The sequence below is a fragment of the Silurus aristotelis genome, assembly GCF_946808225.1.
Source record: "Silurus aristotelis genome assembly, chromosome: 1".
Classification (NCBI taxonomy): domain Eukaryota; kingdom Metazoa; phylum Chordata; class Actinopteri; order Siluriformes; family Siluridae; genus Silurus; species Silurus aristotelis.
The window spans coordinates 20,440,215-20,468,170 of NC_139574.1; the positions used below are offsets into that span (position 1 = coordinate 20,440,215).

General features: G+C 38.5%; 2 protein-coding genes and 1 long non-coding RNA gene across 3 annotated transcripts in view; 1 reads left to right on the plus strand and 2 right to left on the minus strand.

Moving 5' to 3' along the window:
* Positions 1–27,956, minus strand: part of rdh12l (retinol dehydrogenase 12, like) — a 127,161-nt gene that overhangs the window by 16,119 nt on the left and 83,086 nt on the right. The gene's annotated exons all lie outside the window — the stretch shown is intronic.
* On the minus strand, positions 273–27,955 carry bcl3 (BCL3 transcription coactivator). The gene is made up of 10 exons (XM_083551408.1): positions 27,749–27,955; positions 26,601–27,160; positions 25,545–25,659; positions 8,623–8,731; positions 6,161–6,377; positions 4,525–4,613; positions 4,252–4,329; positions 3,772–3,939; positions 1,797–1,863; positions 273–955 (listed from the first exon to the last, which is right to left on the minus strand). The coding sequence occupies exons 1-10, from the start codon at positions 27,769–27,771 to the stop codon at positions 522–524; spliced, it is 1,860 nt and encodes a 619-aa protein (XP_083407534.1). The 5' UTR covers positions 27,772–27,955; the 3' UTR covers positions 273–521.
* LOC310732264 lies at positions 8,702–24,302 on the plus strand. The gene is made up of 3 exons (XR_014535427.1): positions 8,702–16,732; positions 19,778–19,948; positions 20,102–24,302. It is a non-coding gene; the product is annotated as an uncharacterized lncRNA (long non-coding RNA).

Consider the following 27,956-nt stretch of genomic DNA (forward strand, 5'->3'; position numbering starts at 1 on the left):
CCCAAATCCTCAAAGAGTTCTTTGCTATGAGGTGCCATGTCGAACATCCAGTGGTCAGTATGGGGAAAATTGTAAAGTCCCTTGAGAAGATACTAAAATAGTTGAAATGTGAAGGATGTACTAATCTTTAAGACTTTCATCTTTACTGTATGTATAAAACATGTATAAATAATAGTTGTTTTAACCTCTATTAACTTGACATAGAGCATATATATATATATATATATATATATATATATATATATATATATATATATATATATATATATATATATATATATATATATATATATATATACTTTTTTTATAAAACAATATTTTTCATCTCAGATAGAATGAGATTGTTTGTTTCAAAATAGAACCATAACAAATCAGAAGCAATTAAGACAATATTCCATCTGAGCATAAATTATAGGCTACATTAAAAAAATCTTTTAAGATGGGCCCGCCACATCTATCCAGACTCCTTATTGAATGTTCAGTAAAAACATGTGCAAGTATATAGACATTTCTCCATCTGCTTATGTCTTTTCCCCAGTGCTTGTACTAAGGTTAGATATGTCTGATTGATCACTGTTATGACTGGAGGGCCGTGACTGTATGCTAGTGGACTGAGATAGTGACTGAAGAGAGACAGGCATATTCCTGGGTGGAATAAGGATGAATTTTGTATCTGAGGGATAGGGTTGTCTTTGTACAAAATTGGGATGGTAAGTAGAGTGACCCGTCATTAAATGTATATGTGGTTCAAAACAGGGTGCTTGGATAAAGGGATATATAGGAAGCACATATTCATATTCTTGCATTTCCGCTGGTGACAGGTTCCCTGATCTGCTGTCTCCTGATTGACTCTGTGGTGAATAGGTGTGTGGAGCTGTTGGAGAGAGAGATGCACTGCGATGAGAATTGGAAGTGGCCAGCGGGGAAAGGCTTAAGTGGTTTGGAGATGGGGTACCTGAAATTATTAGAGAATATGTTAGCCAGTTGTCAAATATGTACTCAAAAATTTTAAGAATCAGTTAAAAAGACTAGAAAGTAGTGTTGTATTGTATCAGATCAACTACTGTTTCACAGCAAGGCGGAAGCATTGTTCCTTCTAAAGTAAGCAGCTACTAGCAGGTAAAAATATGTAATTATGTGGAAATAAAAGTAAAATTTTCATCTCAGGTAAAGTTCCTTTCTGAACAGCCATCAATAAAACATACTCTTTCACAAATTATGCATTGCTGATTACTATGAATCCCATTGTTCCTCTTTTTGACAGACAACTACTGTTTCTGAAAGACTATAAAAGCTTGGGGCTTTACAAATACAGTTAGGTTCAGATCTCAGATGCAGTTCTGGCAAAACATAAACTCAGTTCAAAACCTGCTTAACGACATCCTAACATAATTTCTAAGTATCAATACATTTAATATGGAATCAAATTTGCAGTTTCAACTATGTATGAATATATACATGTAGCAAATATGATCCCTATTTTCATTCTTATGCCCTATAACATTATATCACATTTAATTGTGGCACATTTTTAACATTAAGGGTGTAATGTGGTTATCAAATGTATTTGTATCTTTTTCATGTTTAAATAAAAAACCCAAAGTGGGCAGTTTCTAAAATGTTTTTTTTGGGGTAGGAATACTTTGCCAGTTGTTTATAATCTGTATTTGTATTCCTCTAGAACATATTGTCTGTTCAACTCTAATAGTGTATATTATTTCGGGTTACATCCTGCTACATCTGTAGCATGTATTGCATGAGTTTTGCATTGCATATGTGTTGCATAAGTATCTTACCATTGAAGCTGGTTTGAGTTTTCAGATTGTGACCTCGTGAAGGCTTTCCGCGTAAAACATCAGAGACCTGACCAGAAAATGCAGAAATAATCTTTATTGTTCACCTGAATATTTCATAAATAGATAATGCTGTTTTATATACAATAAATTGGATTTTCCTAAACCTCAAAGACAGTAACATGTACAGTGCCTTGCAAAAGTATTGATCCCCCTTGGCGTTTTTCCTATTTTGTTGCCTTACAACTTGGAATTAAAATTGATTTTTATTTGTATTTCATGTAATGGACATAAACAAAATAGTCCAAATTGGTGAAGTGAAATGAAAAAAATAACTTGTTTCAAAAAATGCAAAAAAATAAATAACGGAAAAGTGGTGCGTGCATATGTATTCACCCCCTTTGCTATTAAGCCTCTAAATAAGATCTGGTGCAACCAATTACCTTCAGAAGTCACGTAATTACTTAAATAAAGTCCACCTGTGTGCACTCTAAGTGTCACATGATCTCAGTATATATATATATATATATATATATATATATATATATATATATATATATATATATATATATACACCTGTTCTGAAAGGCCCCAGAGTCTGCAACACCACCAAGCAAGCGGCACCATGAAGACCAAGGAGCTCGCCAAACAGGTCAGGGACAAAGTTGTGGAGAAGTACAGATCAGGGTTGGGTTATAAAAAAATATCCAAAACTTTGAACATCCCACGGAGCACCATTAAAGCCATTATTAAAAAATGGAAAGAATATGGCACCACAACAAACCTGGCAAGAGAGGGCCGCCCACCAAAACTCACGGACCAGGCAAGAAGGGCATTAATCAGAGAGGCAACAAAGAGACCAAAGATAACCCTGAAGGAGCTGCAAAGCGCCACAGCGGAGATTAGAGTATCTGTCCATAGGACCACTTTAAGCCGTACACTCCACAGAGCTGGGCTTTACGGAAGAGTGGCCAGAAAAAAGCCATTGCTTAAGGAAAAAATAAGCAAACACGTTTGGTGTTCCCCAAAAGGCATGTGGGAGACTCCCCAAACATATGGAAGAAGGTACTCTGGTCAGATGAGACTAAAATTGAGCTTTTTGCCCATCAAGGAAAACGCTATGTCTGGCGCAAACCCAACACCTCTCATCACCCCGAGAACACCATCCCCACAGTGAAGCATGGTGGTGGCAGCATCATGCTGTGGGGATGTTTTTCATCAGCAGGGACTGGGAAATAGAGATTTGAGACTGGGACGGAGGTTTACCTTCCAGCAGGACAATGACCCTAAGCATACTGTTAAAGCAACACTCGAGTGGTTTAAGGGGAAACATTTAAATGTCTTGGAATGGCCTAGTCAAAGCCCAGACCTAAATCCAATTGAGAATCTGTGGTATGACTTAAAGATTGCTGTACACCAGTGGAACCCGTCCAACTTGAAGGAGCTGGAGCAGTTGTGCCTTGAAGAATGGGCAAAAATCCCAGTGGCTAGATGTGCCAAGCTTATAGATACATACCCCAAGAGACTTGCAGCTATAATTGCTGCAAAAGGTGGCTCTACAAAGTATTGACTTTGGGGGGGTGAATAGTTATGCACGCTCAAGTTTTCTGTTTTTATTTCTTGTTTGTTTCACAATAATAAATATTTTGCATCTTCAAAGTGGTAGGCATGTTCTGTAAATCAAATGATACAAACCCCCAAAAATCCATTTTAATTCCAGGTTGTAAGACCACAAAATAGGAAAAACGCCAAGGGGGGTCAATACTTTTGCAAGGCACTGTATATACTGGTATTCACCACTAATGGGCAGCATTAACATTTTAATGACATGCCAGAAAATCAGTTTCATTTTCTAATTTGTCAACACACATAAATGTATGTACAAAAACAAATTAACTCTGTATCATTAAAAAATTTATGTAATTGTAACTAATTGTTAACATTAATTTCACTCATTCTTTATTTTTCCCTGTTGTACCTTCTTGTTCTTGGCCACCATGACAGCAGTATCATTGTGGTAATTCTTTAGACTGCTGTCAGCTCCATTTTTCAGTAAGACTCTGACAGCCTCAACCTCTCCCCGGCCACAAGCAATATGGAGAGCTGTGTTTCCACTGTATGACTGGGAGTTCACATTACATCCATTCTAAGAGAAATAGCAATACAGGAAAAATTAAGTATCGTTCAACAAATCAAAATATTAATTAAATGTGTAAATGTGTATTAAAGGTGTGTGTGTGTGTGTGTGTGTGTGTGTGTGTGTGTGTGTGTGTGTGTGTGTGTGTGTGTGTGTGTGTGCATGCACACATAAGTTCCAGATATACAAAAGATAGAATAAAGTGACTATGTAACTTCAGTGGTAGGCCAAGATAGTTGCTGAGTCATAAGCTGTTGAGGAAATATAACTGAAAACACACAACACAAATACAACAGAAAACAAACAAAAATAAAACCACACCTCAAGAAGGAAGTTGATCATCTCCATACAGCTCTTCTCCACAGCATGTATGAGTGGACTACGACCACTCTTAATATCCTGTGGTGGAAAGACAACAGAGCTGACCATACATTTTTTTTCTGCAATTACGGTAACACAGATCATTACATGTACATTGGAGCACTGCTTTTGAGATAAGGATACTGATACAATGCACCTACATAATAGGTCAATGACTATGAGAAAGTTTTTGGTGTGATGGTAGATGATAAAGATGATAGAGATTTTACTTACTACAGCATTGATGTCAGCTCCACTGTCCAGTAACATTTTTGCCAACTTCTTATTTCCATCCTGAACAGTTAGGTGGAGTGGTGTTAAGCCTAAAGTTAAATACATGGTAAAATGTTAGCCTTTTATTTATATTGTAATCAGTTTTCTTAAAACAAATATGATTTTTAGAATCTATTTAATCTTCAAATTGCATGGTTGGGCAAAATACCGAAACAAAAAAAATATATATGATTGACAGTATAAGCTCTTTCAGTGATTTCAGGGGCTTTCTGTACCTAAGTTAAGATGTCCTTTACTTTTCTTCTCACACAAGATCACTGGCAGGGAACCACCAGCCGAGCCTCCCTCAAAGGCTCAAACTCTCACCCTGCCCCTCCCTGCTCTAATCACCTACACCTGTTCCCCAGTAACTTTCCCCTTTATAAGGTCCTGATTCACCCTCACTTACTGTCGGATTTCCTCGTTGCTACAATAGATCACCTGTACTGCTATGCACCTGGCTACGCGTCGGATGAAGCGCGCAAGATAAGTTTGTGTTTGCATGTTAAGTTTCAATAAAGACATTGTAGTTTATATCCGTTTTCTTACGCCTGGTCTATATCCGTGACAATCACATCCAAGTGATAGATATGCTACAGAGAGATGCAGAGACTGACTAGCTGCATTTAACAAAACCTAGCATATTTTCTTCAGTAATGTTGGCTGTATTTTATTAGATTATGCACATTTAAGGAGAGAATGGAAAAGCTTCCGTTGTCTTGCAAATCTCATGAGCAAATAAATGAAACTACATACGATATACAATTAGTTGTTTCCTGAAATTCAGGCCTGCATGCTAGCTTATAGATTATGCTTTAGCAGCTATACACATTTAGAAACAAATTATTAATAATATTGTGCTTCATAATGTCAGTAAACACTTTTTTTTTTTTTTTTTTTTATAAAATCCAAAAGAATGTATGCCCTCTCCAAACTGCTGTAATGAAACCAAGGGGTCCAAACATATTCCAGGAGTAGACTGCCTGTGAGGTCAATGAGTCCATGGTTTATTAAAACTGAAAAAGGTATAGAATGGCCTACAAAGAACTCTGACCTCAAAACCACTAAACACCTTTAGGATTAATTGGAAAAGCAAACTCACCCCAGACCTTCTCACCTGACATCAGGGCCTGACCTTACAAATGCTTTTATGCATGGCTGGGCAAAGCCATGGTTTAAAATTTTGTCAAAAAGCGACTTTGAATGCAGGGAAAGTGATTTCCAAGTCTTTAATAATACCCAGAGTTTTGAAATAGTATGTGTAAATATATCCTTAAATATACATATTTTCCGCTCAAATCTTCTCCTTTATTAGGACTGGCTAGTTTCCACCCCCTCGATAACTCTCCCCTGTCACACAACAGCTACCCATGAAGAAGGGTAAAGGCTAACAAATTTCTTCTAATTCCTGTTTATGCTGCATTATATGGCAGTGTAACATGCTCAGAAAAAGTGCTATTTTGTGGACATTCAGAAGCTATCAATAGGGTTTTATTTCTATTATATCTAAACACTCTTTAATCAAGGGACAAGAAACATCTAAAAGTGCTTTCTATAGCATTGCATTTAACCTGATTTAGGGAAACATAGGACTCACCTTCAAAGTTCCTGCTGTTTAGACAGGCTGAATGGAAGCCTGATAATTGGGAGAGGTGGGAGAGTATTATATGTAGACAAACATCCTGTTGGTGCTCACAGCAAAGATGCAATGCTGTCTGTCCATTACGGTCCAGTGCTCCAGGGTCTGCTCCTCCCTGAAGAAGAGCCTTCACCACTCTAGGCTGATGAGTAATGACTGCTAAGTGTAGAGGAGTCTGAAGACCAGAAAGATTAAAAGAAATCACTTGTATTTCCATCCTCACTTATATTTCATATAAATTTTCACAACAGTACTGAAACAGTAACTTAAAGGAAGAAAAATAGATTATTTAAACTGTAATTGTGAATTGTATTCTTGTACCAGTACAACCTCTCACTTTTAATCCAGCCAACAGGTTAAAGGTCAATGCCATAGGACACAAACCACAAGATAAGGCAAACATATTTAAATACACAGGCATGAACCTACACAAACATTTTACTCAGACACAGCCTTGCTTAACCACAAACACACACACACACACACACACACACACACACACACACACTACTACTACTACTACTACTACTACTACTACTACTACCACTACCAGAAACCCTTCTATTGAATTTCCACACACACACTACCAGAAAACTTTCTATTGTATTTCCACTTGGATATTCTTCACTGGTTTTCTATTATATGCTAGTCGATGTGTTGGCACTGGACTGGCTCACCTCAAGCAAAAAAAAGGACAGACAGAGAAAAGTACAGTGATAAAATAGAAATTCCTTCGGTGTCACAATGCCCGTGGCTCTCCCTTCCTGTGGAAATGATCCAATATCTGAGAATCAGGTCTGAGTCATTAGATGTCACATAATCCTACACTGGGCTGTGTATGTGTGTTACACAAATGCAGTAAAATAGTAGAAGCATAAGAGATCAATCATATTTGTTCAGTGTCTTATTTCTATCCGGAGTTACTGAGAACATAAATGTAAAGATTATCATTATTTATCATTACTTAAGCAAAAAAGTTGCAGAACAGGCCCAACAAATAAAAAAATGCAGCTTTAAATATCATATAGAAACAGAAAGAAAAATGGAGAAGGGATGGCCAGAAACAAATGAGTGGAAAAGGAGGAAAAGTGGAACAATTGGATTAAAGAGGGAAAATCCCTTTCCTTTCCCCTGCAGTGTATCTTTAGAATCACATTTCTGGCTGAAATGGAGTTTAAAAAAGAAAGGGGTGAGTGGATGTGAAAGCTGGGGAAAAATTGTTACATAACATAAATGTTATAAAGGTAAAAAATAATCCTTTACATTAATTTAGATCTTTTTATTATTATTATTTATTTAGTATTATTTAATTTTTTTTGCATATTATTGCATTATAATAATAATAAAAAACAGGTGTTTAATAGCAGATAAAGACAGACAGAAAAGCTAGATAGATAGATAAATAGAGTGAGAGAGAGAGAGAGAGAGAGCGAGCGCGAGCGAGCGTGTACTAGGGGAAGTCCCTGAATCTACCCTGTGATTCAAAGAAGGTATGTTGAGAAACAGGCAGAATGTGAAAGCCATCATGTGACTTCTCGGAATGAGGATACTTAAGTTTGTGCGCACACACACACTCACACGCATACACAGCAGCTGCTTTACCAAGCACTCTTGCTCGCACTGCAACACATATCCTTTAGCTCAGGTTCAAAATAAAATAAAAATGCAGTGAACTTGAAAATTTTCATGCAAAGTGTACATATATAGTATAAAAGTTCATATAGGGGAAGTCTATACACAGTTGTGAAACATAATTTGTTCTTTATCCCAGATTGATGGTTTGGAAAATTGTCTTTTGGTAAATGAAAAAAGGTCTTTTAAAAATTGCTATAAGATTATGCCTATCTGTTGCATTCACACATTGGTGCATGCAAACATGAATACATGCTCTTAAATGGAATGTACGGTTGTTCGGTTTTGGGGAACTGATGTGAATGAAGACAGGATATCACACAAGACATATTGACAGTTCACAGACTTAACTGAGGCGCAGCTTCTGGTAATTGGCTTGCAGCATGAAACCTCAGCATAAAGTATGGTGATTTCTGAGGTTTGAGTAAACATGCAGTGGCTAGCTCAGATGATGAGAATGATGGAAATGGTTCTTTAATGAAAGAGAAAAAATAAGATAGAGAGTGAGAAAGAGAGAGAGTGCAGAACAAAACAGAATGTGGAAGCTTGGGGACACTCCAGTAAGTATAAGCCGTAAAAGTAATGTGGGAAGTTGGAAAGGCAGTTCCCAGTCACAGGAAGCCTGGTGTACAGTATGCACCATGCTCATGAAGATGTTCATTTAAAACATTTACTTACCAGGAAATTATGTGCTTCCTCTTTTTTTCTACTACATAGTGTAATATTATCTGTAGGTGTTACTATATTCTTTATTGTTAAGTATGGGTGTCTAAATGCATGTTTCCTACCTGTCTTAGGTTATTATATAAGTCCAGGTCTTTGCGTGCTTGACACAAAATGTGGATCAGACAGTGAACTACAGGCTCTTTTTCCTGTGCCACAGCAATGTGTAGAGCCCTGCAATAACACACACACACACACACACACACACACACACACACACACACACACACACACACACACACACACACACACACACAGAGATGTATCATCCATACAATGAACTTATAATTTGTAAAACGTTTTGGAGGCATTTGATCATACATCTATTTTTAAATCAAAGAGTTTCTGTTCTTGACAGTTTCAGGTTTTTCTCAAGTTTTATAACTAGTTTTTATACACTATCATGCTATAAGTTTCAAACTGTATCTTTCTATGTCTCTGGAATGATACCATGAGGGGTACCTATCTTGTATATAAACTATGTATCCTTTACCTGAGAAAGTGTATGTGTAGCTCAAATCAGCTTATAGAATAAAGCTTTAAAGGTACATACAATGCCTGTCAACAGTTTGAAAACATCTAGTCTTTAATTGTTTCTGAGACACATGCGTGCTCCTTTTGTTCGTATGCAACAAACTAGGTAAAGGGCAAAAACACACAAGAATTAGACAGTGAATGACTGGATAAAAAAAAAACAAAAAAAACAGTCTGTGAACAAATTACTACAAATTTGATATTTTGGGATAGTTTTGTACAGAATAACTAACAGAACAGGGTAAAATATGTTAGCAGACTGCCTAACATCAACAGATGTGGAGGTGGAGGCTTAATGGTTTGGGGTTGTTTTTTAGCAGGAAAGTTTGGAAACTTATTCCAGGTTAAAGAAATACTAAACCAACAATGCTACATCTAGACTGCACCTAATTGGAAACCACTTCGCCATACAAAAAATGGCCCAAAACATATGTAAGCATTAATTACAGGACAAACAGTTGGCTATAGTGTTATCTATCATGGAATCACCTGCCCAGTCACTGAAGCTAAATCCTATTAAACTATTGAGAGATGAACTCTGGGAAGAGAAGGCCAGAAAGTAATGTCCAACTATTGAGGAACACATTTGGCAAGTTTTACAATTGACATTGCAAGTATTTTACCTGAATACATAGTAAATGTATGAGTTTTTTTTTTCCTAAAAAAGTTGTGAAAAATGTGAATAAATGTAAATAAAAACAAAATAGAATTCATAATCCCATATTATATTCACAATAGAACATAGGCACATGTCAAAACTATAATATGAGCAGACCTACTTTAATGATGTACGTATCCTGGAGGTGAACTGAGGGGACGTATAAGTCTTTTTTCTTCTTTACTACACTGAGGGGTAGTTTTTGTATTATTATTTGTTTAAATCATGTATTTTCTTTTTTTTTAACCTCTTTTAATTGTGTAGTAGAAACTTCTTCATATGTCCCTTTGTTCTAGTTTGGGATTATTGGGGTGGGTGGGATGTTCTTGTTATAAAATGTAAAAGTGCAATTTTGCAATAAAAATTCTTGGACAAAAAAAACAAACAAACAAAACTATAATCTGAGGAAATATACCATTAAAAAAAAAAAAATTTGGTAACTTTTTAATTTGATGGCTGAAATGCATCTAAAGAAATTTTGTAGCATATCCTCTGCTTTTAACAGTCTATACATTTAAGAATTTAGGAAGCCCATTGCCGAAGTTTTGTCAGAGGAATGTGTCCCGTTTTTTTTTTTTTTTTTTTTGTCGTCTAATAGGAATCTGACTGTTTAACAGTCATGGCTCTTTTTTGTTATATTTTTCATTTCACGATGTGCCAAATGTTTTAAATTGATGAAAGGTGTTTGCATATCAAAGATCATTAGCCTATGTTCACACATGGCTTCTTCTTTGCAAGATAAAGATTTAACGTGCATTTGTGGAGGACAAGGCGAACTGTGTTCAGTGAATTCTGTAAGGTGTTTCTAAACACAGGCAATGATTTCCATTACAGAATCATGCCTGATTTTAATGCGGAGGGCCCAAAGATAGCAAGCATCCAATGTTGAATTTGCTCTTGTCCCTTGTGCAAAGAGAGAGATTATGTCTAGATTATCTGAATCTTTTAATGATATCATTTACAGTAGATTATGAGATATATAGAGTCTTTTTCTATTTTCTATTGAGGAACATCATTTCGAAATATTTTTACAATGTGTCGAGGCAATTTATCGTAGATTAGTGAACCTCTGCCCATCTTTCACTTCTGAGAGTCTCTGCCTCTCTAAAATGATACTGACATGTTGCCTTTTAACCTAATTAGTTGCAAAATGTTCCTTCAGCTGTTTCTTTTAGTAACACTTACTTTTTCAGCCTTTTGTTGCTTGCCCCAAATTTTATGAGACTTGTTGCAGACATCAAATTTAAAATTACCTTATTTTTTCATTAAAATGTTACATTTCTTCAGTTTAAACATTTTACATATGTTCTATGTTATATTATTAATAAAACATGGTTTCATAACATTTGAAAATCATTGCATTCTGTTTTGATTTACATTTTCCACAATATCCCAACTTTTTAAAATTGAGATTATATATGTTTAAAAGTTCACCTTTGCTCTTTTTAAACCCCAACTGTCATTGCAACATTCCAAACATACTCATAGATTTACCAGAAAAGAACCCTTTTATTTATTAGAAACACATTTAATCTTTATTTGTTATTTAAATGAGCATTAATCACTAATCACTGTACTAATCACTCATCATCAAAACCACACATTCTCTTCAACAAGTTAGATGGTAACCAATTCCTGAATGTATCTGAGATAACATCATATGAAACTCCAGTCTCCGCAATACAAATCAAATCAATTCTATGCATTGCATGCCTACAAACACGTGTTTTAATATCCTTATAAGAACTTTCAATTGCCATACTTATTAATATGGATAATAAACACTATGTGTACACATAAATCTGACTTAACCTTAATTTTAAGCAAATCAAAAAGATAAAAAAAAAACTTTTTAAAATAAAAGCTACAATTTTTGTTAAAGAACTTAATTATAATATCATCAGAATATTCCACCCGATAGGAATAGTCAGATGTTTTTTTTCCATTATGGGGATATTTCGTCTTTGTCACACAAACAGAAGTTGTAATATCCACCCAAAACACAGCTGGGAAAATGATGGACATATTATCATATTAGGTGATCCATCACCTGAATGTGTGACTAATGGCTTGTGAAAATCATAAACCTACATGAGTCATTCTGCACATAGTGTCCATATATGCAACCAACTTCAGTAAATGCAGGGAAATCTTTATCTCCCATCATCTCACAGAAAAAAGCTCCACCTCTCTATGTGCAAAACAGTAAGAGGTAGATCTGTGTGAAAATGTTGGAAGGATGTCAAAATTTTTTTTTCTGATCTGTGTGCTTTTTTTTTGAGAGGCTTCCAGTAACAGCTACTTTGGTTTGAGGCCATTTCCTGACATCTGGGACAATGGCACTGTTCTTTCTGTTTTGAATAATAATGTATAAGACCTTTCAGTGACAACCAACTTTCCCTATGTACATGTACTGTCCCCATGTAATAATGCTTACAGAAAACCTTGAAAAAGATAACACTTGTCTTTGTAAATTCAGTCCTCACTATCCTAAAATTTCATGCAGAAATTTGTTTTGGTATTAAACTAAATATTCTGTATAAGAAACAAATTTAAAAGGTTCATGGTGGTTTAGTGACTTATGGTGCCTCACCAGGAAAAATATACAAAGAGCAGGATTTTTTTAAACCACACTTCCTTAATGTAAATGTACAAATAAATGAAGGGAAACAATTTTATTTTACCCTCATCTATCAATGCTTTTCAATGACAAAACCCTTTCATTTTATATTTGTGCAAGATTAGAAAAATGAATGAGCACACAGACATGGAGATAAGCTCAGCTGAGTCACAACTATTTCTTGAAATGGAAAACGGAAAGCATAGTGGCATGATTGCTTCATGTAGGCTATTCCATACAAAGTACAAAACAAGGAAGAATAGCAGTGACATACTATCACAATATAGGGAATAACACACCACTTCCAGAAATTATACTCACATATTTTTCCTTTTATTTGCCTCTTTTTTTTCCTTCTATTGCACACATACAATACAACTGATTTTCAAGATTATACAAACAACTAGCCAGTCACCAGTCATACTGAAGTTCCAGGTAGTCTCTGTGATATAGTTACTTCAGAGGCCTTACACATAACCATACCATTTATGTTCCTGAAATGTATTTTCCCATCATTTATTAGGCCAAAACAGCCACTATAAAATCCAAATGCCACAGCAGGGATCAAACTGAAAGGGGAAGCTGGACTAAATGACTGTTTTAGTTAGCCATGACTCAGACATACAGACGTAGCCAGTTAAAAAAAAATGCTATGTCACACATTTTCTGTTCCCTGGTTCTCAGTTCAAAAAGCAGAAGAGGCCAAAAAAGGTGTTGGCTTTCTTCTGACTTACTATCTTTCCCATAAATTACTTCACCATGCTTGGCAAGTTGCTACAGCACATCATGCATTTCAAGTCACAGTTCTATTTATTATAGAGACACTTTTTGTTTTCTTTTTATAATATTCTTTTCATCAAATATGATACAGAATAATACTTTTGTTCTCACTATGAAGGCATTTTCAAAAGTGATATATGCAATCTGCTAGGGCTACAACAACTAATCGATTGATAATAATTGATAATGTAATTTGTTGTAATGAAACAACGAATGCCGTTATCGATTAGTTGGGCTGCTCAAGTTACGGTTTAGCGTGACGGGAAGATACACAGCTTGCAAAATGGGGGAGATTACAGCTCTACACAACACAGCCAGCAATCCACTACATCTCTCTGTCAAGCTTCTCAACCTTAACAGAAGATGAGATACTGCAAGTCATCCAATCTTGCAATCCCACCACCTGTCCTCTGGATCCAATCACTTCAACTATGCTTCAGACCATCACACAAGATCTTCTGCCCTTCATCTCCACAATCATCAACGGGTCATTAACATCTGGCTATGTACCAACTACCTTCAAACAACCAAGGTTCATTCCCATCTTGAAGAAACCTGCTCTGGATCCATCAGACTTCAACTACTAGAGACCGGTATCACTTCTCTCCTTTCTTTCTAAATCTCTGGAACGCACTGTTTTTAACCAACTGTTTGTCTATCTCTCACAGAACAACCTCCATGATACAAACCAGTCTGGCTTCAAAGTGGCACATTCCACAAAGATGGCCCTTTTGGCTGTTTCTGAGAAACTTTATGCTGCTCGATCAGCCAAGCTGTTATCTGTACTTATCTTCCTGGACCTTTTAGCAACATTTGACATGGTCAATCACAAGACTCTTTTGTCAACCCTCAAGAGCCTCAGTATCCGCGGAACAGCATGGGAATGGTTTGCTTCCTACCTGAAAGGTCGCTCATACCAGGTAACACGGAGGGGATCCACATCTGCCCCGTGTCCCACCAGGCTTGGTACTTGGTCCCCTCCTTTTCTCCCTCTATACCCACTCCATTGGTAAAGTCATATCCTCACATGGGTTTTCTTACCACTGCTATGCAGATGACACTCAACTATCTTTTCTTTCCATCCATCAGATACCACAGCTTCCGCTCGGATCTCGGCATGCTTGACAGACATATCTTCGTGGATGAGTGCTCACCAGCTTAAACTCAACCCCAGCAAAACAGAACTGCTGGTCATCCCAGGTGATTTACCTCCAGGTCAAGATCTCCAAATAACACTTCATGACTCTCTGCTCTCCCCTTCAGCCACTGCTCGTAACCTTGGGGTAACTATGGACAATGAACTGTCCTTCCTTCCACAAGTCACTAATGTGGCTCATTCCTGTCAATTTCTTCTCTACAACATCCGAAGGATTCAACCATTTTTGTCCACACAGGCTGCCCAGGTGCTTGTTCAGTCTCTTGTCATTTCAAGACTCAACTACGGCAACTCTCTGCTGGCTGGTCTTCCCCTAGACGCTATTCGTCCACTGCAACTGATTCAAAATGCAGGTGCATGACTTGTGTTCAATCTGCCCAAGTTTTCCCACACCACCCCACTGCTGCGCTTCCTTCACTGGCTTCCAGTAGCTGCACGTATCAGATTCAAAACACTGATGCTTGCCTACAAGGCCAAAAATGGACCAGCACCATCTTACCTCAGAGACCTCATCACACCTCCCACTGCACCACGCTGTCTAAGATCCTTAAGCACTGCTCGACTGGTACCACCTTCTCTCAGAATGAGAGATAAGTGTACTTCAAGGCTCTTCTCTGTTCTGGCACCGAGGTGTCCCTACAGCGGAGTCCTTGACTAGCTTCAAGCGATGATTGAAGACCTACCTTTTCCTGAAATACTTAAATTAGCACATTCCAGGTTTGCTTTGTAAGAATTCAAGAGTTATATTTATATTAAGTTTGTAATCTTGCATACCAGTGTAGATTTATTCATTGCTAGAGACTCAAAGCACTTTTGTACGTCGCTTTGGATAAGGGCATCTGCTAAATGCCGCAAATGTAAATGTAAATGTAAACCGGCAGCAGGAAAAAGTATGCGTCCCATGTAGGGCTGTAACGATTCCTCAAGAAATGCGAGTCATTCGCTTACCAAAATTCATCAAGGCAAATTAATTTGTCTTAATTGTTTGTTTAGTCCATTTAACTAAACACTGTGTTTCCCACAGACCATATAACTGATGCAAAAGCAGCTAAACTCTGGAGCGCTATATTTCAAATGCTTGTTTTCAATGTTTGTATATTTAATTTATGCAAATATTTAATTATTATACAAAATGTAATTAAATATATTTTTTTATATGCTTATATCTTTGCTAATAAACAAAATGTCTGTGTATTTTTCTTTTACAAAAATTGTCAAAACAAATTCATCAACACTTGCCATCTGCAATTATCATTCATAACAATATAAATGTTGATTGACACAAATTGCTTTACCTTGCATTCTCAAATGCATTTTTGTTTTTTTTTACAGAAAGAAACAAACCAGCAGGAGTGAATTTGTTCAAGGAGAAATCCCCAATGTGCTCTTCAACTAGCAGCCACTATAAGCTTTATAAAATGTCAAAACTAAAGATAGTTAATCGTTTTTTGTATTTTTAAAACCCTGAATTAGGGTTTTATAAGTTATAATAAGCAAAACATTAATTTACAAAAAAAAAAAAACATAACTGATTAATCGACTAATCGAAAACAAACAAACAAAAAGTCTGATTATTTGATTATCAAATAATCTTTAGTTGCAGCCTTGCAATCTGCAAAAGAGCATTTTAATAAACTTTATTGTGCTCTGGCAAATTATACATTCTTTCTCAGAGTTTTGTAGGCGTCCTTGAGTGGGCTGAGAAATTGTGCCAGTAGTGTTATGTAAAATTAGCATGGCAGAGACATATTATGAGTAATATAATATCTTTAATAATAGTTGTAATACACAGGGTCACGGAAGAGTAGCCCGCCTCCGGCATTAGTATGACAATATGATCAAGCAAGTGGATTGTTTTTATTTACTTACTCACCACTTACCAAGTTACAGATGCTAGATGCCATGTCGCCAGACAGACAGTCTGCATAGAGCAACGGCTACAGCCAGAAAGAGAGCAAGGAGAACTTTTAATAAGTTATTTTCTCAATGTTTTGGCCCTATCTGATACTGTTAAATACCCAAATGGTAACATACAACCGCTGACCAATAAGAGTATGTAGCCATCCCTCCAATGCTATTGGCATATAATGGTGTCTGGTGATGATGATAGAGTCAAATGACAACCTAATGCATGTAAAGTGTATAATGTTTCTGCAAATTCTTCGTCATTCAATGCTACAAAACTTAATGAGCATCTGGTTTACTTTAGAAAAAGAAATCTTCAGGTTGCATATGCATTAACTGATCTACCATTTAATGACTATCTTGATCCAACCACAATGTCTTTCTTCTCTTTTAATGGTCTAAATTTATGGAAATTGCTTGGTCCAAGATAAGGTGAGTACAGTGTATTTTGAAGACACTGAAACTGCAGGTGCAATGATCATTGGTCAGTAATTGAAACATAGATTGAAATGTATTGCAGGTGTTAGATAATATATATTGTATAGAATTTCATACCGGATCGGTCGAGGCCCGGGTTAACAACGACCGCCACAGGTATCGTTAGCCGACAGGGTACCGGTGGAAATTGGGCTACTGTTGGCCGAAGGAGGAGAAGGAGAGGAGGAAGACGTCTACAGAGACGGCAGGAAAAGGAGCAGTGTAGGAGAGTAGAGGTTCGGGTTGGTACTTTAAATGTTGGTACTATGACGGGTAAAGGGAGAGAGATAGCTGATATGATGGAGAGGAGAAAGGTAGATGTGTTGTGTGTTCAGGAGACCAAGTGGAACGGGAGTAAGGCCAGGAACATTGGAGGTGGGTTTAAACTGTTTTATCATGGTGTGGATGGGAAGAGAAATGGTGTAGGGGTGATTCTGAAGGAAGCGTACAGTAAGAGTGTAGTGGAGGTGAAGAGAGTTTCTGATAGGGTGATGATCGTGAAGGTGGAAGTTGAAGGGATGATGATAAATGTCATCAGTGCCTATGCTCCACAAGTTGGCTGTGAGATGGAGGAGAAAGAAAGATTCTGGAGTGAATTAGATGAAGTGGTAGATGGTGTACCTAGGAAAGAACGATTGGTGATTGGGGCAGACTTTAATGGGCATGTAGGTGAAGGGAACAGAGGTGATGAGGAGGTGATGGGTAGGTATGGTTTTAAGGAGAGGAATGTGGAAGGGCAGATGGTGGTAGATTTTGCTAAAAGGATGGAAATGGCAGTGGTGAACACGTATTTTAAGAAGAAGGAGGATCATAGGGTGACGTATAAGAGTGGAGGAAGGTGCACACAGGTGGATTATCTTCTGTGTAGGAGATGCAACCTGAAGGAGATTGGAGACTGTAAGGTGTTGGCGGGGGACAGTGTAGCTAGACAGCATCGGATGGTGGTCTGTAGGATGGTTTTGGAGGCGAAGAAGAAGAGGAGGAAAGTAAGGTTTGAAAGAAGAATAAGATGGTGGAAACTGAAGGAGGAAGAGTGTAGTGTGAGGTTCAGGGAAGAGGTCAGACAGGGGCTCGGTGGTGGTGAAGAGGTGCCGGAGGATTGGGCAACTACTGCAGGAGTGATGAGGGAGGCAGCTAGAAAAGTACTTGGTGTAACATCTGGAAATAGAAAGCAAGACAAGGAGACGTGGTGGTGGAATGAGGAAGTGCAGGAGAGCATTAGGGGAAAGAGGTTGGCAAAACAGAAGTGGGATCGACAGAGTGATGAGAAAAGTAGGCAGGAGTACAAGGAGATGCGGCAGCAGGTTAAAAGGGATGTGGCGAAAGCCAAGGAAAAGGCATATGAGGAACTGTATAAGAGGTTGGACACTAAGGAAGGAGAAAAGGATTTATACCGATTGGCCAAGCAGAGGGACCGAGCTGGGAAGGATGTACTGCAAGTTAGAGCAATAAAGGATGGAGAGGGAAATGTGTTGACTAGTGAGGAGAGTGTGTTGAGAAGATGGAGGGAGTATTTTGAGCAGCTGATGAATGAGGAAAATCAGAGAGAGAGAAGGTTGGAGGATGTGGAGTTGGTGAAGCAGGATGTAGATAGGATTAGTAAGGAGGAAGTGAGAGCAGCGATTAAGAGGATGAAGAATGGAAAGTCGGTTGGACCAGATGACATACCGGTAGAAGCGTTGAGATGTTTAGGAGAGATGGCAGTGGAGTTTTTAACCAGATTGTTTAACAGGATTCTGGAAGGGGAGAGGATGCCTGAGGAATGGAGAAGGAGTGTGCTGGTACCGATCTTTAAGCATAAGGGAGATGTGCAGACCTGCAGTAACTACAGGGGAATTAAGTTGATCAGTCACACCATGAAGTTATGGGAAAGAGTAGTGGAAGCCAGGTTGAGAGAAGAGGTGACCATCTGTGAGCAACAGTATGGTTTCATGCCGAGGAAGAGCACCACAGATGCCTTATTTGCTTTAAGGATGTTGATGGAGAAGTATAGAGAAGGACAGAAGGAGCTGCATTGTGTATTTGTGGATTTAGAGAAAGCGTACGACAGGGTGCCGAGAGAGGAGTTGTGGAATTGTATGAGGAAGTCAGGTGTGTCAGAGAAGTATGTGAGGGTGGTGCAGGACATGTATGAGGACAGTGTGACGGCAGTAAAGTGTGCAGTAGGTACGACAGACTGGTTCAGGGTGAAGGTTGGACTGCATCAAGGATCGGCCCTGAGCCCTTTCCTGTTTGCAGTGGTGATGGACAGGTTGACGGATGAGGTCAGACAGGAGTCTCCCTGGACTATGATGTTTGCAGATGATATTGTGATTTGTGGTGAGAGTAGAGAGCAGGTTGAGAAGAGCCTGGAGAGGTGGAGATATGCGCTGGAGAGAAGGGGAATGAAAGGCAGTAGGAGTAAGACAGAGTACATGTGTGTGAATGAGAGGGAGGGCAGTGGAGTGATGCGGTTGCAGGGAGAAGAGGTGGAGAAGGTGGAGGAGTTCAGGTACCTGGGGTCAACAGTGCAAAGTAATGGAGAGTGTGTTAGGGAAGTAAAGAAAAGAGTGCAGGCAGGGTGGAGTGGGTGGAGAAGAGTGACAGGAGTGATTTGTGATAGAAGAGTATCTGCAAGAATGAAAGGGAAAGTTTATAGGACTGTGGTGAGACCTGCGATGTTGTATGGATTAGAGACAGTGGCATTGAGTAAAAGACAGGAGGTGGAGCTGGAGGTAGCAGAGCTGAAGATGTTAAGGTTTTCATTGGGAGTGACGAGGATGGACAAGATTAGAAATGAGTTTATTAGAGGGACAGCACATGTAGGATGTTTTGGTGACAAGGTGAGGGAGGCGAGATTGAGATGGTTTGGACATGTGCAGAGAAGGGACATGAATTATATTGGTAGAAAAATGCTGAAGATGGAGCCACCAGGTAGGAGGAAAAGAGGAAGGCCAAGGAGGAGGTTCATGGATGTGGTGAGGAAAGACATGCAGGTAGTTGGTGTAAAAGAGGCAGATATAGAGGACAGGGTGGTATGGAGACGGATGATCCGCTGTGGCGACCCCTAATGGGAGCAGCCGAAAGAAGAAGAAGAAGAAGAAGAAGAAGAAGATAATATATATTGTATACAACTGAGTTGAGGATTAATGATCTTGCTCAAGGGCCCCACTAGTGGCAGCTTGGCAGAGCTGAGATTTTAACTCACAACATTCCCAATTTATGCGTTATCTACAGAGTAACAAAAAAGGATTAATATTACAATCCCATTGAGCATAGTTGGTAACATTCATTCATTCATTTTCTCCCGCTTATCCGTAATTCGGGTCGCGGGGGCAGCAGTCTAAGCAGGCCCCCGCCTTCGACTGCTGCCCAATCCTCACAGCACCGTCCCTTACGGTCCCTCCTGCAGGTGGTGAGCCCACGGGAAGGTAGTTGGTAACACTTTAATCTAAATAGATAAATGCATTTTGTTGGACTATTTAAAACCTTTGGGATGAATTTGAAAGCTGACTACACTGCAGGCCTTTTCACCCTACATCAGTACCTGACCCTTGTGGCTGCATCAAATCTCCTTAGCCACACTCCAGAATCTAATGGAGGTTATTATAACAGCAATTGGGGACTTAATGTGGAATGGGATGTTCAAAAAGCACACACGAATCATGGTCAGGTATCTAAAACCTTATTTCCATATAGTGTATGTATTTTATATTAGATTAGTATCTAAAATATAGTTGACATAGCAGCATATTCCATGTGCATACACCTAAAATAGTGTTTAAAATTTGACACATTTAGAATTTATACACCCATTGTATCCTAATATAAGGTTCTATAGAATTATGATAACAGCTGCAATAACATTTGTTGTTTTGAATTTGCATTAAGTACATTAGAAGTAGCTTGACTATACTCAGAGAACTGTTTTGCCTTGGCTTTTCATTGCTGATCCACTCATTCTCACAATCTAATGTTCTCTCTGACTCTGCTACTCTACAGATGAAACTTTAGGTTCCTGGAAGTGAGTGAGAGTTAGTTAGACCGCAGCCCAGATAAAGCCCATTGCTGCGTATGTGTGGCATCCTGTGCAGGCCAAAGACACACAAACCTCGCATCCCTTGTGGCATGGCCTGCTCTGGCAGTAAACAAAGACAGAAGGGAAGCTGTATATGGCACAAAAGCTCTTCACCAAGCACTGTGTGGAACTGTTTACCAGAAATCAGGTAGAGAGCTGAGTTTTAGCAACATTACAGTAGACCGAGAAGAACACAATGTTATCAAGAGGAGTCTTTGATTTTTTTTTGTGGCATGCAGCGATAATGGATAGCTATAATGGATAGGCAACAAGCAAAATAAATAAAAAATTGCAAACATAGATTACATTTTCTTTGCAGAGCTCTATGACACTTATTTGGTATCAGTTTACACTTAGAAATATGAACACAGATAATACAAAAGTCACTCCCTGTATAGAAATGAAACTATTCTTGCCTGAGACGAGTTAGCATGCAAAAAAATACAAAACAGGAAGCAAACAAAAAAAGTGCAATTAAAACCCACCCTTAAAGTAAGGTGTGTCTGGCTACTATCTGAATAAAAAGTTCCCTTTTAATAAGATAGAACTCTCCTGAACCATTCACATCAAACATACAATCGCATTTTCATTGCATGTAAATGAAGTTGTTTAATTTGGCTTACTTGAATGCTTTGCTGTTTGTGCTTAATGCAGCCATAGTGCACAAAAATGTATAACTAAAAGGTACCATGTCTTACATTAAAGCAATAGCACTGAATAACAGTATACTCGCTACACTGTGGTTTAACATATTTTTCCTTTGGAACTTGGTTTATCCCTTATTTTAACACTCATAAATGTTGGGTGTTGTATATTATAATAATAGCACAGCAGAGTTGCTCAATGGTTTGTGTGCATGTAACCATGTCACTCACACCTTTCCACATCAGTATAGCCACAGTAAATGATTGATGTATTATGTTCAGTATTTGGATTTTTATCACTGGATTTCAATTATGTAGAATTCTATGGACTATGGTCTAAAACACCAACAAGCCCATTATTGATTGCCTATCTTCTATAAGTGCTGGATAAACAACTTCACAATAACTGCATTAGTTTTACCAATGTTGTTTTTTCATTCTTGGCCTTGATTATAATAGAATTTGTGACACTAAATTCAACTTTTTGTTGGAACCATACTTGAAAATAAAATCTGACATCCTGTTCTGCTTCCTGTTAGTACAGAGCCAAGGGTTGAGTATACCTTATTTCATTACTGACGTCTAACACACCTAAGAGCTGATGTGTTGATGCATGTGTGTGGTGAGAAGGTAGAAAGAAAGGAAAAGTGCTTTATACTTGTCACATGTATTTTACAGTACAGTGAAATTCCTTTTTCACATGTCCCTGCAATGTTAAGAGCTGGGGTCAGACATGATACAGCACCCTTGGAGCATTGAGGGTTAAGGGCCTTGCTCAGGGGCCCCAAGAGTGGCAGCTTGCCAATACCGGGGCTTAAACTCTGAGCTTCCGTTCAGTAACCCAGAGCCTTAACCACTGAACTACCACCTACCCAACTGATACAACTGTAAATAAGCAACATTTGGCTTAAATATCCTGTTTCAAGATACAGTGACAGTGAGCAGAAACAGAATGTTTGATCTTTGGTAATTATTCGTAGACACCACCTAAACATTATCCTAAACACTATTTCCTTTTAGACAATTACAAAACCAAAACTTTGTGCCAACAACACATGTGGGGTCCATGCAGGGGTGCAAGTGCACATTTGCAGAGGGGTATGCAAGATCATGGTTGCCTCCCAAAAAAAAGTGGTTTAAGAATAAATACACTCCATGCAATGGCGCCCCCACATGTGTGGGGCCCCAATACACCACATTTTTTGCACCTCTGGGTCCATACAACATCCCATAATTATTCTTATCAATGTGTGGCGGTGCAGTAGAGACTATATAAAGAAAGGAAGAAGAAAGCAATGTAATTAAAGCAGGAAAATTAGGTAATTATTATATTATAACATGCCATATAATGCAAAACATGTAAGCGATACACTGCTCCATTATTAAATGGGCGGAGTCTATAGAACGTTCTATAAAACGCTTCTCACATCACGCATACCATCTCAAAATACATCTGAAAATAATTATGATTTATATATTTATTTTTAAGAATATAAGGACCAGAAATAGTTAATGAGCTAGAAAGTAGAATTAGAAAAGGAGACAGGCAGAGAGAGAGAGAGAGAGAGAGAGAGAGAGAGAGAGAGAGAAAACAGTGAAAGCGGAAGCGGGGAGCGGATGTTTGGGTTTTTGAGCCCATTCATTTAAAAAGAATAAAAAAAAAAGAAGAGAGGGCAGAGAGAGAGAGAGAGAGAGAGAGAGAGAGAGAGAGAGAGAGAGAAAGACACCTGAGTAAACCGCAGACTCGCGCACACACTGGCTTTCCCGAAAATGAGGGTCTAAAAGGCGCTGAGAAAAAAACAAGGTGAGAGGATGAAACACCCATTGACGTAAGAGCTTTAAAGCTGCAGAGAGAAAGGGGAGTGTGTTTGTGTGTGTGTGTGTGTGTGTGTGTGTGTGTGTGTGCTTGTGTGCTTTATGTTGTTTTGTGTGCTGAAGCTACTGATGTAACAAGACAAGCCAGGAAATTGTGTTATACCAGAAACCACAATTTACCAGCTTAATTCATTAGCATATGAGGTAAGGTGAGCTTTACAGTGAAAAGAGCAAAAACAAACAACAATAAAGACTGTGTAATGAAAAACCTCCAACGAATGTGTAGAGGACAAATTGAAATCTAAACACACAACAGATTTATATGGTCAAAATCAGCCTTTCTCAGCCATCTCTCTTTTTGAGATTGTACACTCTTTCAATATGATTTGCTTACTTGATATGAAAAGTTTTTCTTTAGTTGACTAAACTTTGGTGTCAATTAAGCAGGTGTCATTTTTGAAAAGCCAAGTTTCACTCACATGAGTTGAGAGTGACATTTAAATTGGCACTATGTGGGTGGTTGTTTAGATCTTACAGTAAGGGTGTGTTTGTCCATGCATGACCGAGCATTTGATGTATTCATCTGTGGCCTGGCTTTTCTCAGCTGTCTGTACACATTTGCAGCATTTGGCATATGCTATTGTACTTACAGAAGTGCTTTGTAGGCTCCCTCAAAACATTTTTACTCTAGTAACACATTGTCACCCTTTCATTCAAACCTGACTGTGCAACTCTGCTTCTCACAAAATAACGTGGAATACTGGGCATTGTTTGCCTCCAGTATTACGCCACCACAGAGTCTAATGAAAAAATGCCTCTCGACTTTTAACCTTATCCACTCATTTCCCCCCACTGAATCAATGCCTAAGAGAGTCAGTGTGATGAATCACAGGAGAAAGGAGTTGCAGTGTATCCTCCCCAAAGGAAAGAAACTGCATAAAGAATGTGGTGGGCAGAGATAGACTAATACATTTCAAAACCACAACAAAATAGCGAACTTACTTCTAGGAAAGATCATTCCTGGCAGACAGTCTTAAAGCAGACAGACAGATCTACAAAATTAACAACATTAAACTGATCTATTTGGTCACAAAGTGTTGAATAGTTTTATATATATATATATATATATATATATATATATATATATATATATATATATATATATATATATATAACAACATGGCTCTTATGAATAAACTAACAACACCAATTAGCAAACCAGGGTAGGTCATATCAGGTCAACCAGCAGCCTACAAACATGGCCACACTAGACTCAACTGCTCATAGCTCACACTTATTTCACATGTCCTTCAGATTTTAGCTATAACCACCGGTTTCCCCTCACACACACACACACACACACACACACACACACACACACACACACACACACACACACACACACACACACACACACACACACACACACACACACTTCCATTATTCCCTGCATTTCTGATAATATTAATCCTGTTTATTCTCTTATTCTCTGCCATGGTTTTTGTGTTGTTGACTTGATTACTGTTCTTCTGTTGCCTTGCCTAGTTCACACTGTTTGTAGATCAACTTTACTTTGCCTGTTTACTACCCTAGTAGTAAAGCAGTAGCTTGGTTGGCTGAACTTAAGCTGCTTAACCTCTATTGCATGACTGGTTGAAGAGACTTTTAGTTAATATGCATCAAAGGACAGTTGGGTGCTAATGTATATAACAACTTGTTGGTGGTGTAGAGAAAAAAATAAACGCTATATAGAAGTCATCTTGGTTGGTCTTTGACTTGGCTGGTTGGACATTTTCTTTCTTCTCTTTGTAAACCAAAACAACTTTCACCAGTCATAGGTATCTGTAAGATCATGCATGTGGAAGTAGGCAGTTATTGCTTTCCTCTGAATTTGTTACACTGCTCTGTAAAAGGAACAGCAGAATTTAAAGATGTTTCAGTTTGCTTCACCTTCTTGGAGGAATCATGGTAGCTGTCATGTGATAGAGAAAAGGTAGCTGGTGTGTGGGAAATGCCAGTTAACCAAATCGGGGGAATGTTTAATTCCTTATAAAGCTACCTGTGGTGGCTTAAAGTGGGTCAAGGCCAAGGAAGGTAAATACTTTAAAAAAAAATATTTATTTATTTATTTATTTATTTATTTATTTATCTATCTATTTATTTATTTATTTATTTATTTATTTATTTATTTATTTATTTATTTTTTTTTAAAGCACCTGTCACCCATGGACATTTTGTTCATGTAATATTATATCAAATATTATCCCTGAAGCACAAAAGGTAGTACACATGAAAATTATGAAATGTATTGTATAAATACACTGAAAAATAAATCACTTACGTATCCCCATCTTCATCCTGGTGTGTTGCCAAATCTACCTCGTACCGCAGGCGACCATCTTCGAATTGGTTAAGGGTGGGAAATGTAAGCAGGGGATGGTGACCGTATGTGCAGTCTATAATGATGAATAAGCAAAAGACAAATAAAAATCCACAAACATGCCATAGAGAACGCAGATAGGTTAACTATGCCATCATATAACTCAACTCGCTCCTTAAATAGATCAAATACTGCAGTTAACCAGAATCTATCATGAAAGTTGATGGTTGCAGTTTTAAACTGGTACATTGGTAAGTTTTAGCTTCAAGATTTTTTTTCCTGTCATTTGTGTGGTTAGATATTTGAGCTACAAAAGCACTGGAGGCTGATCTAAAACGCTGACATGTCTGTTTCCCCAAGAGACAGTTGGGATTTCACTCACAATCAGCTGCTGACCTACTGACATGTTCTGCAAGGGGCTACTAAGCAAACTAAAAACTTTCTGTTGATTACACAAGTTTCACAATGACAACATATACTTGTTGGACTGACCATGACTGCGCAATCTTTTTTTTTTGCGAAACTCTATCTCTCTCTCTCTCTCTCTCTCTCTCTCTCTCTCTCTCTCTCTCTCTCTCTCTCACACACACACACACGCGCGCGCGCACACACTTACGCATTGGCACCCATACAAGCACACGCACACATACCCGCAGTAGCAGAGGAGGACGTGCGCTATATTGGAGTTCAGGTGTGGTGTATCTTCACTTTGAGCTATCCACTTTTTGCCACGAGTGAATAACACACGGGTTACGAAAAAGCAATGATAAAATGATAAAACAAACAAAAAAAAACATTACATACACTTATGTATGTTACAATGTTACAGCCTACATCATTATGGCGACTATATGCATAGTTTTTGAAAACCTTTCCCTATACGTGAATAAATATCAGCTCTGTAATAGTGTCTGGTTTTGGGAAAAAAACAGCAGTTTATAAAATTCTCACCATTATATTAAGACATGCATTCAATAAACAAAGACAATAGAGAGAGAAAATATATATATTACTCACATGGTGGAGCGCTTGGAGATGGCTGAAAGTCGCTATGTACTGCTCCGGGAACCGGGTTAGGAACCAACTGCTGCGATTCTGCGTTCAATTCCCTGCAAACACTGTTGCACTTGGACTCTATCGCAGGACTAGGACTTAAATCTGTCTTTAAAATCTTGACCGGTGGCTCTACCCCCGTGCTTTCTGTCTGCTCCGGAGGTTTGTGTTCCGGACGGACAGGACGTTTTCTTATCGGAAGTTTTGAGGTAGAGCTCTCCGGTGACTTGGCAACACTGGCAGCCAGCCCCTCACACTTCACCTTAGATGGCACGATAGCCAGGCTGTCCTTGCATGCTTTGATGTCCGGTTTAATCGCAGGCGAAAGGGAAGGAGATCCTCTGGAAGTGCACTCCACTTCCTCGCTCTTTGGCGTCCGATCCTCTACTTGTGTTCTGGTTGGTCCTGTAGGTCGGTCTGTGATGTCTCTTGTTGTGGTCCTCAGGTCGAGCGGAGTAGATGCTTCAGTGTTTACACCGCTCATGGTCATTGTTAGGAATCGTAAATGAGCTGCCTTATAAAACCTTTAAAAAAAAAAAATCAGCCCGGTGACATCTTAAATGGTGTTACAGGTGGATAATGCACAAGTCAGGATTTAAAGAAGCCGATCAACTCGCGCTGTAGATCCTGAATGGTAAAGACTGGCAATAATGACTATAAACAAGCCTACTGTAGTTTGTTAAAGCCACAAAACCATGACATTACAATAGTGAGGTAACTACTGCTACTTAAAACGTTGCTTCATTCTCAATAAATATCCTACACGCAGTTGGTGAATCAATATAGAATCGCGTGTGCGCAGCGCGTAACCTGCCGTCCTCAAGGGTTAAACACTGCACTGTCGCGAACTGGATTAGTCTGATGATCTGAAGCTCTCTCTCTCTCTCTCTCTCTCTCTCTCTCTCTCTCTCTCTCTCTCTCTCACACACACACACACACACACACACACACTCTCTCTCTCTCTCTCTCTCTCTCTCTCTCTCTCTCAATCACACACACACGCACACACACACACTCTCTCTCTCTCTCAATCTCAATCTCACAAACACACACGGGCTTTACCCTTTCACACGAATCTTCACCTGCCAAACGAAACCACCGCATTTCATTACCTGTATGATCCACCAGGACACATATCCGTTCTACTATGTCCAGGCACAGAACGACACTATAGTCATTTGCATTGCATACTAGTTGTCTGTTGTGGAGAAGTCTGTGTACTGAGCGTATCTGAAACGCTGAGTTCGTGTTATGGGTTATACCGGTAGTAGCGTTGTTTATGTCTGTAAAGTCTATTCCTATACATTTTGAAAAACAGCG

Bases quoted from the DNA above. Each gene is read 5' to 3' on its own strand.
- bcl3 (XM_083551408.1), bottom strand. From the start codon at position 27,771: ATGTGTCCTGGTGGATCATACAG. The intron at 27,161-27,748 runs GTAATGAAATGC...TTTTTTTTAAAG, and splicing joins TGTCCTGGTGGATCATACAG to GTTTTATAAGGCAGCTCATT. The intron at 25,660-26,600 runs GTGAGTAATATA...TCATCATTATAG, and splicing joins ATCTCCAAGCGCTCCACCAT to ACTGCACATACGGTCACCAT.